Source organism: Chelonia mydas, chromosome 5 (genome assembly GCF_015237465.2).
Source record: "Chelonia mydas isolate rCheMyd1 chromosome 5, rCheMyd1.pri.v2, whole genome shotgun sequence".
Lineage (NCBI taxonomy): Eukaryota > Metazoa > Chordata > Testudines > Cheloniidae > Chelonia > Chelonia mydas.
The window spans coordinates 126,211,076-126,231,223 of NC_051245.2; the positions used below are offsets into that span (position 1 = coordinate 126,211,076).

At 41.7% G+C, this 20,148-nt stretch overlaps 1 protein-coding gene across 14 annotated transcripts in view; it reads left to right on the forward strand.

Moving 5' to 3' along the window:
* PIGG (phosphatidylinositol glycan anchor biosynthesis class G) overlaps window positions 1-20,148 on the forward strand; it is a 154,472-nt gene that overhangs the window by 17,201 nt on the left and 117,123 nt on the right. For 9 of the 14 annotated variants that reach the window (XR_005225869.2, XR_005225868.2, XM_037902271.2 and 6 more), the window contains exons 3-6: window positions 6,577-6,786; window positions 9,124-9,312; window positions 14,595-14,736; window positions 19,440-19,652. Coding sequence is in view for 12 of the 14 variants with exons in the window: in XM_037902271.2 (XP_037758199.1) it covers window positions 6,577-6,786; window positions 9,124-9,312; window positions 14,595-14,736; window positions 19,440-19,652 (754 nt within the window). In the remaining 2 variants the exon portion in view is untranslated. Of the gene's footprint in view, window positions 1-6,576; window positions 6,787-9,123; window positions 9,313-14,594; window positions 14,737-19,439; window positions 19,791-20,148 lie in introns of all 14 variants that reach the window. The other 5 variants (XM_043546516.1, XM_043546517.1, XM_037902275.2 and 2 more) reach the window with 3 other exon arrangements.

Genomic DNA, 20,148 nt, shown 5'->3' on the forward strand with positions numbered 1-20,148 from the left:
GTTGGGGTGCAGGAGGGGGTGAGAGCTCTGGTTGGGGGTGTGGGCTCCGTGGTGGGGCTGAGGATGAGGAGTTTGGGATGTAGGAGGACCCTCTGGGTTGGGACTGAGAGGTTCGGAGGGGGATCAGGGCTGGGGTAGGGGTGTGGGAAGGGGTGCAGGCTCTGGGGTGGGGCTGGGGATGAGGGGTTTGGGGTGAAGGAGAGTGTTCTGGGCTGGGATCAAGGAATTTGGAGGGCAGGAGAGGGATCAGGGCTGGAGCAGGGGTCTGGGGCATGGGGAGAGGCTCAGGGGTGCAGGCTTCGAGCGGCGCTTACCTCAAGCGGCTCCCGGAAGCAGCGGGATGTCCCTTCTCTGGCTCCTATGTGGAGGTGCAGCCAGGCTGCTCTGCACTCCCTGCCTTGTCCGCAGGCACCGCCCCTGCAGCTCCCACTGGAGTGCTGGAGGGGGCCACTAGAGCATGGCCATTGGAGCGCATAGAGCAGGAGCATGTAGGAGCCAGAGTAGGGCCATGCCCTGGCTTCCGGGAGCCACGTGGTGCAGCCCCTGACCCTGTGCCCCTGGTTGGAGCGCCAGAGCGGGGGAAGACCCAGACCCCACTCCCCAGTGGGAGCTCGTGGGCCGGCTTAAAATGGCTCTCAGGCCAGATCTGTCCCTCAGGCCGTAGTTTGCTCACCCTGATGTAAGGTGACAATGGAAAAGTTATGATTTGCTAAAGGTGATTTATCCTGCTTAAATCCATGTACCACTGTATCTGAAGTTATGAATATTGGCTATATATATCTGCATCCCAGATGTTTGTTCGTGGAGTAACACCCACCAGGTAAAATCTACATTGAAGCCAGATGTTGATGGCGCTTCAAAGGCAATTGACTCTCACAATGGGCCATAGAAGAAACTCATCCTGCCTGGTGAGCCTTTCTGTGGATGCCCCAGCCAGAATATGGGTAATGGCTGCCCCTGTGAGTCAGCAAGCCATGTAAGGGAATGTGACTTGCTCATGTGACCCTGGACTTCATCTTGTGCCAATAGTTTCCCACAAACTGAAACTGTGAGCTTTGTTTGGGTCAGTAAATTTCCATCTGTGATGGGTTAGTCCCCCTTTCTGGGATGCCACCTGATGTCCTGGGATTTCACTGAATCTGCCTGCTCCACTAGTTTTGCTGAATTAAGCTCTCTGGCTGCTGGCAGCACACACACTCAGGTAGGGACGCACCAGCTGTAGAATCTCAGAGGCTGCAAGCAGTTCTCCATGAGAAGACTCAGCTAGGAAATGGCCCAGCACACAAATGCAGCTCCCCTCTGGAAAGTACACCTAAAATAATAAAATCTTGCGCTGTAGAGAAATCTATACAATGTAAGCTCATAAATTTGCCCCCTCTCTCAATCTGGAGGAAGGTATGCACAACTTCTCACCCCCACCCCCGAGTTATAAATTGCACAAACTGGGTTTAATAATAAACAAATACAAGTTTATTAACTATAAAAGGCAGATTAAGTGATTATAAGGGATAGCAAACAGAACAAAGCAGATTACCAAGCAAATAAAACAAAACACGCATACTAAGCTTAAGATCTTAGAGACTAGTTTCAAGAAGTAATTTCTTATCCTAAATGTTGTTTTAGGAAGTTGCAGAGTTTCTATAGCTTAGAGTTCCAGGTATTTCTCTTTACAGACTAGACTCCTCTGTCTCAATCTGAAGTCAGCCCTTGCCTTTCCCACAGCTCAGTCTGTTTTCTTGGGCAGGAAGGCAATGGAGAAGAGTCCTGTTTACCTTACTCCCCAGCCTTAAATAAGATTTACATAAGGCAGGAATCTTTTGTTTCCCAGTCTTGACCTCCCTCCTCTTTTAGTGGAAAATTACTAGAAGTCCAAGATGGTGTTTAGTACTAGGTGACAGGATCACCTGACCTAGTAGTGTCACAGCTATGTCCCAGGACGCCTCTCAGGAAGGAGAGAGATTAGTATCTTCAAAGTCTTATTGTTTCTTCCAATTGCCCATCAAGGCTGATGGCCTGTTGTCTTGTGGGGAGGGGATGTTCCCCAAGTACACACCCAATTGTAATTGTTACCTAGTCAATATTCATAACTTTAGATACAGAAATGATACATGCATACAAATTGGATAATCACATTCAGTAAATTATAACCTTTCCAATGACACCTTACAAGACCCATCTTGCATAAAATATATCTGTTATGCCATATTCATATCATAAGCATATTTCCATAAGAATACGGAGTGTAACGTCACACCATCCACATAGCAAAGGCTATGAAAGACCCTGGAAATATCTCCATCTTGTCTGTTTTGTGCTCTGGACTGTGGATTTACAACTGAAAAGAGCATATTGATTATGATCTGAGGACCTTCCCATCTTTTAGAAGTTATCAGAGACTTTACAAGCCAGCAGTCTGTAACATCATTGCTACAAACTCTGAATGAATGACCTTTCTCATCAGTAAGGTTGTGCAAATGTTTATATAAGGAGGTGATGTTGTTCCTGGCTGAAGCTTCTTGAGTGCAATAGCCTTGGCTTCCATAAAAGCTTTGCAGACAGTGTGAGTGGCTTTGTTGCTGTGATGCATAGCCAGAAAGGGTTAAGCAGCTTGCAGGCTAATTGATCCAGAGACAACCATTAGAAATGTTAGAAAAGAGTGTGAATGGTAATTAGGCCACGCCATGTTAGATAAGCTAGAACTTTGAAATGCAACCTGTATTGTTAGAGAACTGGAGGGGATACTAATTGTATGTATGTGCTTATTTCTTGTTAAATGTTAGCCATGTAAACAGACATTTTTGTCTGTCACTATAGCTATTGATTCAGAGATCAAAAGGGAATATTAATATTTAAATTGTGAATCTAGGATATCGCTCTATTAGTCTCTCTTTGAAATGTATAGCAAATCACCTGAGACTGTTGGAAAGCAGGCAATTGCCTTATGTTAATCTGTGTAGATAATTATTGGTGATGCTTAGGAAATGGGTCCTCTTCAAAGTCCCCATGAGTGCCTATTGTTCGCCTAAGGACTCCAAGCTGTCACAAGAAGGCCTGAAAATGTATAAAGATGCCTTGGGTCCCAATCCTTTTTATCTCAGATCTGCTTGATGCTTCATGCAGGGGAAGCTTAAAACCAAGACTGAGATCTCCAGTCCTAATCTTGAATCACCCTGAATGTGAACATAGGACTATAACCTATGGACTATTTCTGAAATAACTCTTTGCAGCTACAAAGCTCACCATCTCCACTATGAATCTAATCTCAAGAACTGTACTCCTGTCTGTATGTATATTGATCTTTTAACCAGTAGTCTCTTCTCTTTTTTTTTAACAAATTTTAGTTTAGTTAATAAGAATTGGCTGTCAGCATGTGTTTGGGTAAAATCTGAAATATTCATTAACCTGGGAGGTAATGTGTCCGATCCTTTGGGATTGGTAGAACGTTTTTGTGTGATGAATAAGATTTTCAGTAATCCTTATCCTATTTGACTTGGGTGTCTGGGTGGACGCCTAAGGCTGGGTTACTTTAAGGGACTGTGTTGTTGGCTTCTTGGTAACCAGTGAGGTATTATAGAAGCTGTTTTGTGCTGGCTTGGTAAATCTAAATATTGGAATATCCACCAGCTTTGGAGATTGTCTTCCCCATTCTTTGCAGTTCACCCTAATTGAGTGACATCAGTTGGCTCCCCTGGGACTCCGGTCATGGTTGCGAACACAATTTGGATTACAATATGACCATATCTCTTCTCAAAGAAGCAATGTGATGTTGTTCAATGATGATTAAGGTAACAGAAATCCAGGGCTGCGTGGCTCTCTTTTTGGGACTGGTGATGACCATAGCAGCATCTGTTATCTGGATCTGAAGCCTGTACGGGTGGATTAAGCATCAGTATATTCTAGCTGGGTCTCAAACTTGTTCAATTTCAACTGCATAGTGATTATTCATTTTTAGGTTAGATAATTTGAATTTGGGAAACCAAATTGCTTTGCCTACACTTTCTGCTCTAAAATGGAAATTTGCAGAGAATAAGTTGTTTGGTGTTGCTGAGCTCAGCAGACCAGTAAGTCTGCAAAACTAACCAACAATATTATAGAATGTAATATAAAGAAAATGGTAGGATCCTAGAATTTCATTCATAGTAAAACTCTTAATCACTTGAATTTTTCCCTCCTGTTTCATGCTATTTGTACACAAACCTGGAGGCTGTCTTAAATTATTTCATCTCAGATACAAAGTTTGAGTACACGTAACATCAAAGAATCCCACTGCTTCTGCCCAGATAACTATAGCTTTATAAAAGATGCAAACATAAAGAAAACAACATTGCAAGATACAGCAGCTTCTTAGCCAAACATACATTGTCAATTGTACACCATTATTTCTGTTCTCAGAATGGAAAAATAAATGCAATCAAATAATTCAGTACATAAATAGTCTTCTGTACCTATATTGGAGTCCTTGGTGAGGGCTGTACTTTTCTCTGCTTTGGCTAACAGTCTGATATTTTTAGACCAGCAGAGGCATAAACAATACTTTATCTCTGTAAACACTTACTTCCATGAAAACAAGAAGGCTTCTGCCTCCTTGGGCTGAAACTTTCTCATTTTGCAAATTTTTTTGGCAGCTGTCTATGGGCTGATGTTTGAAAACATCTGTGCCCGCTCAAATATTTATTTTTAGGCTGTTCTTTAGAAACTCTCTTGCCATCCATGATTAATACACCCTTCCCTTATTCCTAAATTTTGTTCCCTCTTTTGAGAACTTTTGTTTTTAGTTGAGTCATCCTTAACATTTGGTAAGGTTCCACAAAATCGGTTAAATCAGAAATCTTTTTTGTTGCTACTCAGAGCACAGTATGTGAATATTCCTGTCCCTAATTGAGGCCAAGAGCTTAGCAGGATTTTTTTAAAATGACGTTGTTATGGATTGTAAATTTTTTATCCTTACATAATATAAGTGTAGAAGCTTTTACTATGGGCTGTGTCCGTGTGGGCTTAAACGCAACTACTGCCTGGGCTTTCCCCTATGGGAAAATGATCCATTATGGGATTTCTTGTACCTTCATGTAAACTAATTAGCACTGGCTAATGTCAGAGACAGGGTACAGGACTAGATGCCCTCTGGTGTGGCAGTTTGTTGTGATGCTGAACCAGCGGTTAAGGAACCAGTAGGCTGGTTGACCTGAAAGTAACCCTTAGGAGGACATATTAGAAGAGTATTGAAATGGTAAACAGGGCCATTGCTTGTAAATAGATAACAGGGCCCTGTTATCTAGACTAGAGTCTTAGGTATGTAGGTCTGTATTGTAAGAGGATTAAAAGTAGATACTTCTTGTATTTGTCTGTGTTTACCGATATCTTGTTAAAAGTTTAACAATGTGGTCTAATTAGCTTGTGGGTGCTAGATTTCTGTTCCTGCCTATAATGTTGCATTACTGTATTCTGTTGATTCGGAGATCAAAAGGGATCTTATTTAGATGAGACTTGTGGTGTAATATTGCCTTAATTTCTCTTTGAAATTTGTGATTCTGCATAGTAAAACTACCTGTGAATTGTTTGAATGATTAATTGCCTTATGCTAATGAATGCAACTAGTTACCAGTGTATGCCTAGGAAACAAAGATTAGCTTTAGAGCAACAGTGTACATTACCTATTCTTCATCAAGAAAGGCCTGCTGTAATCATTTGCTGCCAAGAGGCTTATCCACTGAGCTTCAAGCTATAAAGGAAGTTTCAGGCCTGAACCTTGCTGTCTTGGATCTGCTTAAACTTTGACAGGGAAAGTCTAAACCTGTAAAACTGAGGGCTCTAGTCTGCTCTGGATTAACCCTGCAATTTTCGTGGAAGAATTTGAACAAACTCTGCATATGGACTGCCTATTGGACTATAACCTTTTAAACTGATTCCAAAAAGATTTTTACAGATCAGCAGCCTCACCATCTCTGCTATGAAACTGACCTAAGGACTTTACTCGTATCTGTATGTATAATCTTTAACCATAGAAACTTTTTTTTTCTTTTCGTTATTAATAAATCTTAGATTTAGTTGATAAGGATTGGCAGAAAGTTCTGAAATATTCATTGACCTGATGGGTAATGTGTCTGGGTCTCTTGGGGCTGGTAGAACTTTACATATGGTGAATAAAGTTTAACCCTCACTATATTAGACTTGGCTGTCTGGGTGGGAGCCAAAGGCTGGATTGCTTAAAGTGAACTGTGTTTCGGCTTCTTGGTAACCAGGAGAGCAAGAAGCTGTTTGGTCATTAGCTTGGTGAAACCTAATTATAGATTAAACCACTAATTGTGGGGATCGTTTGCCCTATTCTTTGCGGTTTGCCCTGAATGAGCATTTTCAGTATAGCTCCAGTGACTACAGTGAGAGACAGGATACTGGACTCTAGTATGGCAATTCATGGGTTAATTCATTTATTAGGCTTTGACATTGTAAGCCTGATTCTCTCTCCCCCTCCCACCCCCCCTGCCAGGCGACTGTTAATTTTACCTCATTATTTTTCACACAAGTGTCAAATACTTCCTTAGCTTCTGCTGTTTACTTTACTTTACTTTATTTATCTAGGCTTTGATGACTGGTAGCATACCTGGCTTCATTGATGTTATCATGAACCTTAATTCTCCAGCACTCTTGGAAGACAACCTGATATGGCAGGCAAAAACAGCTGGGAAAAGAATAGTCTTTTATGGTGATGACACTTGGGTTAAACTGTTTCCAAAGCATTTTGTGGAATATGATGGAACAACATCATTTTTTGTGTCAGATTATACTGAGGTAAGAAGCTTTTACATATGAGCACACACATTTTTCAAACCTTTAGTGAATACTTTCTTCTCAAAAAACATTGGCCATGTTTTGGAGTATGCAAGACATTGGCTACTAATTGAAAACTGGATTGATATACCCTATTTTAAAAAAAGTATTCACAGTATGAAACTAGGGATTTTGCTGTTCCCATGAATTTCATGTGGAAGGTCCTTGGATACGATAATAATGGGGGAGCAATAGAAAACCCTTAATATAGCTGCATGCTCATTTTAAAAAACAGCTATTCCAGGTCTAATTAATTGGAAAAGATTAAGCATGTGCCATTTCGTTTGTCCATTAATGTGCAGGAGGTCTGTGAATAACTCCTTTAATATTCATGTGGTTTACCCACAAAACTTTGTAGTGGTGGGAGACTAGATCATTTTGTGAATTTTTAAACAAAGCTGTACATGTTTTCAGTCCACTCACCATTCCCATAATACAAACCAAAAATAAAAGTTGTATTAGTACAGCTAGGATCTCTGATCATGTAGCTATCAAAAATATCCAGTTTTGTCTAGATTGCCATGTGCTCTAACATGGCTGTGTAGTGGTGTAGGAGTGATGAAGGGCAGTCCTGGAAAGACTACCCATGTTTCAGCTTTGGGTGCTTAAGCAAGCCCAGGGGCTTCCTCCTCTGAACAACTGGTTGCAGAAGGCCAGGGGTGTGGTAGCCAGCTGGCTGGAAGGGGGAAGTGTTCAGCTCCTACGTAAAGGAGTGCTGCAAACTATTCTTCCCTGCACACCCATTCCATTGCAATGCAGGAGCCCTGGGAGGAGCTGTGTTTCTTAAACAAAATGCCTCTTTGTGCTCCCTTGGGGCAGTGCAGCGGCATGTTGGCCCACACGTAGGGTAACATGCAGATGTAAGCAGGATACTGCATTGGTTTGTCCTTTTAACGTAATCCTGTTTGTGCTAAACTCTCCATCTTGTTCTAAATAATCAGATTATAGTGGCAGGGATTGAACGACTTCATGGTTGGAAGTCTGGGCCTAGTGGCGAAAGTGTAGTAACAGTGTTGAAAGTTTGATTTATCACAAATCACTTACAACAGAAATTTAATGCAGTTGAACACTAGAAAACAGGGTCTCCTGCCACACACCTACCACCTTCCCCACACATATCGCCCTCTCCTGGCCAGTTGTGTGTCTTTGCACCTTAAAAATCACGTAAGTCTAATTACTGTGTTCTGTTCTGCCACTTCATTTCTGACATGATTTTAGTGTCTTAAAGGACTACCAAAGTTAGTACCAGTGCTATATGCCTTGCCAAATTTTTAATCCCATACTTGAGATTTTTTTTTTTTATAGCTCTTGTGGCTCATGTGATTATTTTAGCAAAGAGGGAGGAGGGAAGTAATCAAGTTTTGAAGTCACTTGTTTCCATGTGCTGAAAAAAATTCTACAATTTCAGTTAATATTTGGAAGTTGTGATTCCTTCTTCCAGTAAACCATAAGACCATTAGGTGGCTGCTGCCATAGGTACTTTCTAATTCCATGTTTGAAAAGCTAACTTTTTTTTTTTTTTTTGTTAGGCCTACAGGAGTTAGTGGAAATCTTTTTTTTTTTTTTTTACCACTTAACTACATTAGATACACATTGCTCCTCTAGAAACATTAACATGATCTGAAGTTTTCAGTGTGGATTATTCCATTATTACAAGGCCTTGATCGCTCAATAGACAAGTTAGTATTGAACTGAATGTTTACATAGCTTTTCTTTTAAAATGAGAAGAACCTAGAATGAATGTTAAACTCAAAATGGGCTGTCAAACTGAGTAGAAAGTTTAAAAACTTGTATCAAGAGTGAATGGGAAGGGAGGGGTTGGGCTCCTCCAATGAAAACCAGTAGAAGGACAAAAGAGTTAATATTGGAGACAGTACACCCTACTGAACAGTAGGGAAGGAGATAGAGGTGAAAGGCAGGGGAGTACAGGAGGAAAATTAGTCAAAAGGTTAAACTGTTTCTTTTTTTAAGAAAAGGAATGCCCCTCAGTGGCTTGACAGCCCTGTCTTGTTTTGTTTTTTTATATATACATTCTTGTCTGTTTTGGGGTCTCTTCAGCTGAAAGGGGGGGAACCGGGGCTGAAAGGGGTGAAACTGGGTACCTACAGTTAGGTTCCTGGCTTCAAGCTGATTTACATGGCAAATATGATTTTCAAAATTGGTGAGCATCCTGCAGTTCTCACTTAACTTCTATGGAACTTGAACGTGTGGTGTCAAATGAAGCAATTTAATTTTCCTTTACTCCTAGTAGAATAGGAAGATGTGATTTTTCTAAAATGTTTTGCTTTCATCTACAAGGTTGATGATAATGTTACCAGGCATTTGGACGGTGTCTTAAAAAGAGAAGACTGGGATATACTAATACTTCACTACCTAGGATTGGACCATATTGGTCATCTGACTGGACCAAACAGCCCTTTGGTGGGACCAAAGCTTTATGAAATGGATAACATCCTCAAGAAGATTCACACTTCACTCCTCTCAAAGGTGAAACACTTACTTCTGGACAGAAATCTAACAGTGATAGACTAACACTGCTGTAATATTCCTGGAAGACTAAGGTGACAGTTATTTCAGTATACTTAAAATTGGAGTGTCTTACTCCCCAGGAAGTATGTAATGCTGTAGCAATAGTTCCTGTTCTTAAAGATTTTACTTTCACAACTTTTATTAACAGATGTTCTTGAGTATACTGGCCAAGACTTTGAAAAGCAGGTGCCTAAAGGCATATTTAGGAGCCTAAATATAACCCGCTTTTCAAAAGTGGTGGTGAGCACCCAGGAGCTGCTATCAAAGCCACAGAAAGAAAAGACTGTCAAAACTCTGCAGGATCAGGTCCTATTTTAAAATGTTCAAGCTATTACAATACTATACAAGCACAATCAATCTAATGTGATAAGGAGTATTAACCTAAATAACTTTAATTTGGGTGCCATGTATTTCCATTCTGCTATGCTAGCAATTGTGCGTATGTTTCAGATCAATGTTAACACACAAGAACACTCAGTTAAAGTTCAGCTATGACTAACACAAAGCTACAGAAATGAGGAAATGAAGTTAAAGCATCTAACAGTACTCCACTGAAAGCTGCTACTTTGGTACTAGAACCATCATGTACTAGTACTCTTGGGGTTATTCTGCGCCAAAAAGTTCTGCATATTTTATTTGTCAAAATAACACTATAATCATGCTAGTTTCACTCATTTTGGTAATTTATTTCAAAATACCTGTCAGCAAGTATGTCTGAACCAATTGTGACGGGGCAAGGCCAGATGGCTATAGAAAAGTAGTGGGAGATAGATATATTAGCTCCAGGCTAAACAAATCCCTGGTACCAGTATAAGTGAAATGGCAGCTGCTCCAGTTCAATTAAGACATCTGGGGCCAATTAAGAACTTTCCAGAAGGCAGGGAGAATGCTAGGTTGATTGGGACACCTGAAGCCAATCAGGAGCTGGCTGAAACTAGTTAAAAGCCTCCCAGTTAGTCAGGTGGGTGTGCATGTCAGGAGCTGTGGGAGGAAGTTGCGCTGTTGGAGAGACTGAGTAGTACACACCATATCAGGCACAAGGAAGGAGGCCCTGAGATAAGGGTGAAGTGGAGCTTGAGGAAGTGAGGGCTGCTGTGGGGGAAGTAGCCCAGGGTATTGTACATGTCATGATTCTAAAAGGTCAGCTACCATAGCTGATACTATTAGGGTCCCTGGGCTGGAGCTTGGAGTAAAGGGTGATTCCGGCCCCCCCCCCCCCCCCCCCCCCCCCCCCACGTTTGCCCCCTGATTAATCACTGAGACTGGGAGACAACAGAGACTGTGCAAGGAAGGATAACTTCTTCTCACCTCCCTTGCTGGCTTATGATGAAAATGGCTTAGTAGACTGTGACCGTTGTCTCTAGAGAGAAAAGGGTTACGTGGAGGGTCACAGTGAGCCTCTGAGGCTAGCGAAATCCGCCAGGAAACACAGGACCCACGGAGGCAAGGACAGAGCTTTGTCACACAATATAGACAACAAAAAAGATTCAGGAAATGTTTTTTGACAAATAGATTCCTTATTAGGCATCTTAATACAGAATTTTGAGTAATAATTCATTTAATCTACAATACAAAAACGTGTTTCCTGCACCCTTCGGAAGCAGTGCAAAGGCTTGGGGGAGTCAGGTGTAAAGGAAGAGCTGAGGGAGAGGAAAGTAATTGCTGGGAAGGAGCCTGGGAGTGAACTTGGAGGGTTGTTGGGTGTAGATGGGAGAAGTATGGAACAGTTTGGGGTTTTTTGGGGGGAGGGAAGGGGTTGTTCTAGAGTTGTGGAGCCGCCTCCATGCAGACCCTGGCTGACTCCTAGCCTCTCCCATTCAGTCAGGCACATCTGCCCTTGTCCCCAGGTGTCCCTGCATCTCCACTCCCCATTCAGCCAGGCATAGCTGCCCCTGTCCCCTTGTGGTCCTGCATCCTCACACCCATTCAGCCCTGGCTCAATGTTAGCCCCTCACTAGCTCCTGTGCTCCTGCCCCAGTCTGTCCTCCCCACTAGCCCATCTGTGTGACACCCCCCCACATCCCCCAGCAGCCTCGTCTGCCCTACTCTCTCCAACCACCCCATATGCTGTGCCTTCTCATCTGCTTCCACAGGCAGGGCGCTGTGAGGAAGGCAGCCTCCCTCTCCGCGGCTGCTCTGGCCTGTGAGCCAGCTGCCCTCTCTTCTGGTGTCACATCAGTCCCTGGTAGGCGAAAGGTGTAACTACAGCATGATCCCTCTTGCAGCTTCCCTTTGCCTGCATGTCAGAATCAATTATTCTGCAGGGGGAGGGGGAAATCTGTGGGGAACATTAATTCTGCGCTTTTGTAGTGGCACAGAATTCCCACAGTGGTACGTTACTATAGACATACTGCAACCTCAACTCTGTCCCAGCAGGAATGCCAGTTTCCCAGCACTTCAACATCAGCACCACCACAAATAGCTCTGCCTTCATCACCTCTATCCTTTCTGCACAGTTCTGTGGAATCACACTCCTTAATATATGTCGTGGGAGGGGAACGTGGGTGCTGGAAAACTGTTACCCTTACTGGGGCAGAGTTATAGTGGTGTATTCTCTGTGGTGAAGTTTGTTTCTAGGTGGAGGAACCGAGAGTATATACGGTTGAATGACTTGACTTCATTTCCTTGCTCTTATGCTTTTGTTGATATGTGTAATGAAATTTGAACTGATAGTTTATGTATTTCCAGTCTTAAGATTGAGAGGATCTCTAGCCAAAACAGTGTCTACCTTCAAGAAGCCCAGGATTTTTGTGGAAGCGTCCATCAAAGTTATATAGTTGGCTCAGGAGCTGCACTAAAATAAAAGGGGCACTTTCACAAAGAATCCCTTCATCATGAAAGTAGCTGCTGCTTTGAAGATTTTCTTCTATAGCACAGCACAAATGCTCATGGACTAGAAAAACAATTCCCCTCCACCCTGTAAGGCCCCAGTTTTAGGCAGAGGGCACAGCTGGAAGCACGTGGCAAAAGCCAATATTATACTGCAATCCTAACGTTCAAAAGTGCAGCTGAATTTTTTCTGAAAACGAAAGTTGTGTGTTCTACTTCGGTGTGGGGTGTTTTTGGTTGACTATAAGGCTAATAGTTTCAGAAAGTCTCTCCACCATAGCAGCGCCTCCGTTCATGAAGAATAGGACCGACTCCTGAGCTAGCTGGTTACTCTGAAAGATCCTAGTATTTCAGTGGTTCTGAACTCTGGTCCACCGCTTGTTCAGGGAAAGCCCCTGGCACGCCAAGCCGGTTTGTTTACCTGCTGCGTCCGCAGGTTCGGCTGATCGCGGCTCCCACTGGCCGCGGTTTGCCGCTCCAGGCCAATGGGGGCTGCGGGAAGGACGGCCAGCACGTTCCTTGGCCCATGCCACTTTCTGCAGCCCCCATTGGCCTGGAGTGGCGAACTGCGGCCAGTGAGAGCCACGATCGACCGAACCTGCGGGCGCGGCAGGTAAACAAACCAGCCTGGCATGCCAGTGGCTTTCCCTGCATGAGTGATGGACCAGAGTTGAGAACCACTGTCGTATTTGTTTTGTCTCGGATCCTTTTCTCTTTTGAAACCATTCATTTGGCTCAAGAGCTCACACTTGATTTGGCTGACCAGTTTAATGAAATCCAGAATCTTCAGCATGGTAGCTGTTGTTTTCAGGAAGATCATTATTTCCATGAAACTGTGAGTTTATTCAGGAATGAAGTTGCTGAACCTGAAGTATGGTTTCATGAAGAACATAGCTTCTCAATGCAGTAGTTATTTCTGTGTTTAAAAGTTTTTAATGCTCACAAATGCCCCTGAACTAGTAACATGCAGTTTATGCGCACTGTTTTAGCCTTCAACTTTGGATGCAGGAAAAGTTACAGAGAGCATAAAATAAAGTAGTGTTACACTCTCTTTAATTGTTATAAAGATTTCTGCATACAGCGTCAAATAGAAGTAGCTGTTGTAAATCAAGTTTTATGTTAACACTTAAGGATTCAGTTATAAGTTTTTTGTAAATAATAGTATAACCCTAGAAAGACTCCCAAACTACTTATGTGCAGCTTGGCAGTTTCATGTTTGTAGTTTAAGCTAGAAGGACGCCCAAAATCCTGAGACTCAAAACAGACTTCTTAAGATTAATTTTTGATTGGTTAGAATTCGGGCAAATTGATTTTTTTCTAAAGTTTATCAAAACTTAAGCTTGGTTTAGTTTTTGGTATGAAAGTATCTGCCCCACGTTTTCATCAGAGGTTGAACCCCTGTTTTCAGTGCAAGATAGAATGCAATCTTCCATATGGTGTTGGAATGGCTTGGCATAATTCATTAATAGATAATCAATAGAGTTGTTAATACGCAAATATAAATATAAAAGCTTTAGGACATTTAAAAAAATATAAAACTTATAAAACTACTTACTCAAACAGAGCAAGTATTGTATTTATCATTGGAGACTACAAATATACCATGACTGATTTTTTACATTAAGGAAAAAATAACTTTTCTGCAGTTTTTATTTTAATTTATTAACTCAACTCATTGGATGGGTTTCACTTAAACTTCCTCTGGTTCTCCCCTCCCACAACAAAAATAAACTTTTGGCATGAGATAAACCATATCGGATATCTCCCCTGAATACATCTGAGTCATGAGTGAATGGAAAGAGGATATTGGAATATAAATACCTTCTAAAAGTTCATTAGACTTCATCTTGATTTTAGGTTTTTGTCCTAATATACGATACAGGATTAATATTGAGGGTTACTTGTTCTGCTAGTTCAGTCTGTGTCTCCTTTGACTCTATTTAGATCCTGAGTTGTTGGTTTTTTGAGATCCTGTTTCTTACCAGGAGATACAGACTAGATTTATATAATCTTTAATTCCTTTATGAACTCTTAAATCCTGATGGGGTGCTCTTGATTTTTCTAGCAACATTGTCAAGGGGCTGACTAGACCTTGATCAATTTTTCTTTTGAAAAAAAATCATTAAAATTTTTTAACTCTGCTATCCTTGCTAGGTACTGAAAGATCTGCTTGCCTTAAAACTTCAAAATTAAGGAGAGGAGTGGAAGCAGTGTCAAAATCCAGTATCCTGGCAGTGTAGCTGTACTGCAGTCAGCAGTTGCTGAGTGCATCTCTGCTAATCTGCTCTGGAAGCAGAGCCATTTTAAAAACAAATTATTAGAGGAAATACTTTTATTAAAATGGAAAAATAATATTCTTCTGAAGCTTGTGCATGTCTGATGTTACTGAAGCCTTTTTTTCTGAGTTGTAGGAAAGAGAGTCGTCTTTGCCCAACTTACTTATTGTGTGTGGTGATCATGGGATGTCCGAAACAGGCAGTCATGGAGGTTCCTCAGAGGAAGAAGTTCACACACCTCTGCTATTTATCAGCTCTGCTTTTGAAAAGAGAAATGGTAAGTGTCACAGATCCTAGCGAGTGCCTCTTCCTGGCCACCCACTAGGACTGCTGTGAGTAGGGTCAGCATATGTCGGGGTTTTCCCAAGTAGACCTACCTCTTCTTTTGGTCCACTGATCTCTGTCCAGGCAGATTTTTGAAATGTGAACAAGTGTCTGTGATTTCTCCTTGCTCATCCTTTTTCCAACATTGATTCTGGTAGAACTGCAATTCCTGGTGTGCCCTAATAGCAGCGTGCGTGTTTACTGGTTTGCCACCCTTACTTCCACAAGGCTGCTGGTGGCAGCGCTGCCTTCAGAGCTGGGCGACTGGAAAATGGCAGCTGCTGGCTGGGTGCTCAGTTTCCCCAGGCCCAGTTCACCCTCAGAGTCCCTTTATAGACTCCTGTTGGGGTCGCCTGCTTCTTTTGTTGTGCCTTTATGTAATTTTCCACAGCTCTCAACCCCCTTTCCTTTCGACAAGGGGAAGAAGTGTCTTCCATCTAGAACAAATCCATTGTCGCAGGATGCTTTACTCTGAATCAACAATTGCTGAGTGCAGATCACTCACCATTATCTCTGGCCTGGTGGAGACATGACACAATCATGCTAATTCATGGTGGATCCACATACATGTAAGCTTTCCATGACAGGGTAACTTCATGGTACAATTTCATAAAATGTCCACAATTCAGAAGTGGTACAGACAGAACCCCCACTTTGTCACAGTAAGGATTGAAGAATTTCAGTTCTTATCGTATTAAAAAAACCTGTTCAGAACTGCACAATTGTAGGAGATTTTTAAACAGTCTTTTAGAATATGCTTTCATCTCTAGTTTAGTTCATAATGGCTCTAAACTTTCAGGTTCAAAGTGCTGTTATACATTGGTGTAGAACAGGGGTAGGCAACCTATGGCATGCGAGCCAGAGGCGGCACACGGGCTGATTTTCAGTGGCACTCACACTGCCTGGGTCCTGGCCACTGGTCCGGGGGGGCTCTGCATTTTAATTTAATTTTAAATGAAGTTTCTTAAACATTTTAAAAATCTTATTTACTTTACATACAACAATAATTTAGTTATATATTATAGACTTATAGAAAGAGACCTTCTAAAAAGGTTAAAATGTATTACTGGCATGCAAAACCTTAAATTAGAGTTAATAAATGAAGACTCGGCATGCCACTTCTGAAAGGTTGCCGACCCCTGGTGTAGATTAAGTTACATAAGACACTTCCTCTTTACAGACAGTTTTTTAACAAGGTTTTGCATTAGTAGAGAAATAAACTGTGACACATTGGCCATGTGTGTTTGTGTGCACTGATGTCCTGCTAAAACGGGACCTCTGTGTTTTGGCCTCTTAAACTATCTGTTTTCCATGTGGCCATCACTTTAGGACTGGCTAACTTCCTAAAGGATTCAGGAGTCTATTAAAGGGGTCTTTTCTGAAGAGGTAGGCTGATTATTGGCCACTAGGAGGCAAGATTGGAACTGAATTAATGCTTGAAATGAGTTCTGCCTAGCCTTGCCTTTCTCTGAGAAGAACTTCTTTCTGTCCTTCCCTTGTGCCCCAGATAGTGATGGGGGAGTAAATGTCAATTTCCGGTGCTGAGTGGGAGGACTAAAGACTGGAGTGGTGGTGTTAGGGAGAGAAGTGGAGCTCTTGCTGTGGAGGGGCAAGAGGTTGAAATATTGACAATGTGGATGCCTGTCTCCAATCCCTGAATGCAGAATGCTGAGCAGGAGAGTAGTCCTTCTATTGGTCAACTTTCTAATTGTACAGCACTAAAGATTTTTCTGATTGACACCACATTCCATTGTGAAAAGTGCATTTGTCCATAATAAGAGGAAAAGGGGGAGGGAATATCACAGTGTTTGTGTTTTATAAAGGTATTTATTCTATGGTTTGCATAACTTTTAATTACATTCAAACACTTTGTCCAAATAATCAATTAATTAAGTTAAGTTACAGTGAGATAAATTTGCCCTTCCGTATCACTCTGTCCCCTGCTCCCTGGCCTCCCCCAACCCATTTGCTATGACATCTGACTTTTCTTGCTTTTAAATCTTGCCGTCAGATACTTGGCTTAGTCCTCTTGCTGGAGGTTACTTCAGCACAGCTGAGGCACTTCCAAATATCATTCATCTGCAGAGCTGGTGTCCAGCTGATGCACTCAACGCTGTCAAGCAAGGGCAGTTGGGTTGCTTTCAGATATTGAAATAACCGAATCAAGAGCTGATTGTTGCTCCCAGTTGAATTTTATCAATGTCAACTGCATGACACCTTGAAGAATCTTGTGAAATTATGGCATTTTGTCCCTTGATATTTGTGTAACTAATAGTGAGCCTTGCAACTCATATGTAGCTTTCCCTTGCTATCCGTTCTATTTCTAGTTGGAATTTTAGTCACTCTATCTAAATGGTCTTACTCTTGCAAATGGGCAAATAATTCAGGCTATGTTTAATTTGGTAGATTTTGTTTATGCAAATTGGGTAATCCTACTGGCAGTTATATTTGAATTAGTGTGCTGATCAAGAATTACTTGTGTAACCTATTAAGGAGATACAAATCCCTATTGCTACTAAATAAGTTTGATATAATCTACATATCAACCAGTTGTTATCAATCAAGTTTACCAGTGGGTAACTTCTTGTCTTTAATGACATTCTGAAAGTTGCTGAGACTAGCATGCAAGGATTACATGCAAAGAAGACTTAAGGATTGTAGGTGGCATTTTGAATGAGCATGAGAATAAATAGGAACCATCTGTGACATTCTGTTTAGGACTCCCAGAACTGTAAGCCGCTGTTATCCCTCTGTCTCAGCAAATGAGAGCTTTGTTGCTGCTAAACTATGCATCAGGCCCCTGACCAGCAGCCTGTCTGCCTTGCCAGCAAACTCCTCAAGGCTCTGCCAGTTTAAATCTTGCCTTACAGGTATCAATCTGTGAACATGAGTTCCCCAGAGATGTCTCCCTGCAGTGTCCATTCTCTCTCGCTGGACACTTACAGAAATTGTTTCCTGCCTCCAGACACATAAGTCAGTTAGGTTTGCTGAAGACTCTCACTTAGTTCAATATAACAGCACTGAGATGGTTTGTAGTAAAACTAAGAAAAAGTTTATTAATGAGGAACAGAGGCCGTGTCTACACTTCCACTTATGTCAGCAAAACCTGTGTCGCTCGGGTGGTGCTATTCTCACACCCCTGAGTGACATAAGTTTTGCCAGCATAAGTGCTCGGATGAACAGCATTATGTTGGTTGGAGATGCTCTCCTGCCTACATAGCTACCACCTCTCATTTAGGTGGTGGTATTATGTCGACCGGAGAGCTCTGTCCTCTTGGCATAGTGCAGCTACACGAGCGATCTTACATTGGCACAACTGTATTGGTACAGCTGTGCTGCTGTAAACTTCCTAGTGTAGACATGACCAGAGATTTAAGTGATTCTAAGCAAGAATAAAAGACAGTTATGGTTACAAATAAAACATGATTTCAGTCACTAAAACTTAATTTTAGCAAGTTACAATCTTTACATTAGCAGGTTTCTCACTTAGATCAAGTTTCCAGCAGCTCCTGCCTTTAAGGCCAAGAGAATCGCATGTTCATATGCTCAGAGGGTTCTGTTTCCTATGTCTCCTAAGTCACAGATAACTCCAATGGCTTTTTGCTCCCTTGTATTTTCCAAAGTCCATTGTCTTTGCCTTAAGAGTCAGGGTGACCTGCTGGTAGGGTGACCAGATGTCCTGATTTTTGGGTCTTTTTCTTATATAGGCTCCTATTACCCTCTACCCCCGTCCCGATTTTTTCACACTTGCTGTCTGGTCACCCTACTTGCTGGGAAGTGGGGTTCAGACTCTGGGGTCCCAAGTGTGCTAACTAAGGAGTTCACATCCTCATAATAATTTGCTCCTCTTCTGGGTTTGATTACTTTGTTTATCTTCTATGTAATTTTCCTTTCATTGTTCTCTGCCTGTAAACCCTCTGGTCAAAGTCCCTCTGTCTAGGGCGGGCTGGGTTTATGCACTGCTTTCCAAACATGTTTTAAGAACCTGTTTCCAGTGCATGCCCATAAGTCTTTGTATGCAACCTACAATGATTTCCAGGACCGGTGTTTCACTGGTTTACATATGATACCTTACATGGCACCCTTTAGATACATATTATGGCAACAGTGTGTTGGGGACACTGAGTGTGTCAGGATGCATCCGATGAAGTGAGCTGTAACTCCCGAAAGCTTATGCTCAAATAAATTCTTTAGTCTCTAAGGTGCCACAAGTCCTCCTTTTCTTTTTGCGGATACAGACTAACACGTCGTCTGCTCTGAAACCTGTCATTATATAGTACAGGGATTGTCATACACTTTCATAATGTGGACCACAACTTAGTTCAAAGATGTTTTCATGGACTACCCTGTTGTATTCATAATTACATACATGCTTGTTAAAACTACAGTAATTATTAATGTGGAAGAGTAATGTTACATAAGAATTTAATAACGCGTTTGCTGTCCTCTATTGTGTTGCAGCAGCTGGAAAGGAAGAGGAGCTAGACTATGTGATCAACCCATGGTGGTTTTTTTTTTTTTTTTTTAAACAGACCCTGGTTTGGGAACATATCTGATCTAGTACATGTGAACAAATTTGCAGACTACCCAAGCTTGCAGCTCCACCCTCCAAATTGGAATAATTTTGTAATGTAAATATTCTCCTCCTTATTCTAGGCCCTTTAAAACAGCCAGAACTTGTGCAACAGACGGATTTAGCTGCTACGTTGGCAATAGGTCTTGGCCTGCCAATTTCAAGAAATAGTGTTGGGAATATTATACTTTCTGTTATAGAAGGGAAAACAATGAGAGAACAACTAAGGTTCTTGCATTTAAATGGGTTCCAGCTTAGCAGACTCCTTCAGGAGAACATGCCTACATATGAAAAAGGTAAGTCAATTAAAGTTATTTTTCTGATATCCAGCAGTATCCTGTTTCTTCTCTGTCAGCAGGAGACACTTAAACTTCAATTTGAGGTTTTTAGGAACAAGAACACAACACACCAGTACAAACCGATAGGAAGTCAAGGTGAGTTCTGAGAACAGTATGTGCTAAATTAAGTGTATTAGTGTTTGTTGTATGCTGTTTTAAATTAAGGTTCATAGATATGGGGGCAAGCTGCTAACCAAAAGGGCAAGAGACATGATCAAATAAAGTAGGCATCACAAGCAAATTCAGATGTGACTGAAGTCTGATATGTAAATCCATGAATGAGGCACTCTGTGCCAGGGCCTACTGACTTCCATGTAACTCAAGAAATAATACCAAACTAAACTTCTTTAGTGTTATGGTAGGATATGTTTCTCTATGGAGAAACATTAAAGAAATTAGTAGCTGAGAATTTATAGAGGCCTCATTCATCACTGTAAAAGCCAGCATAGAAAAC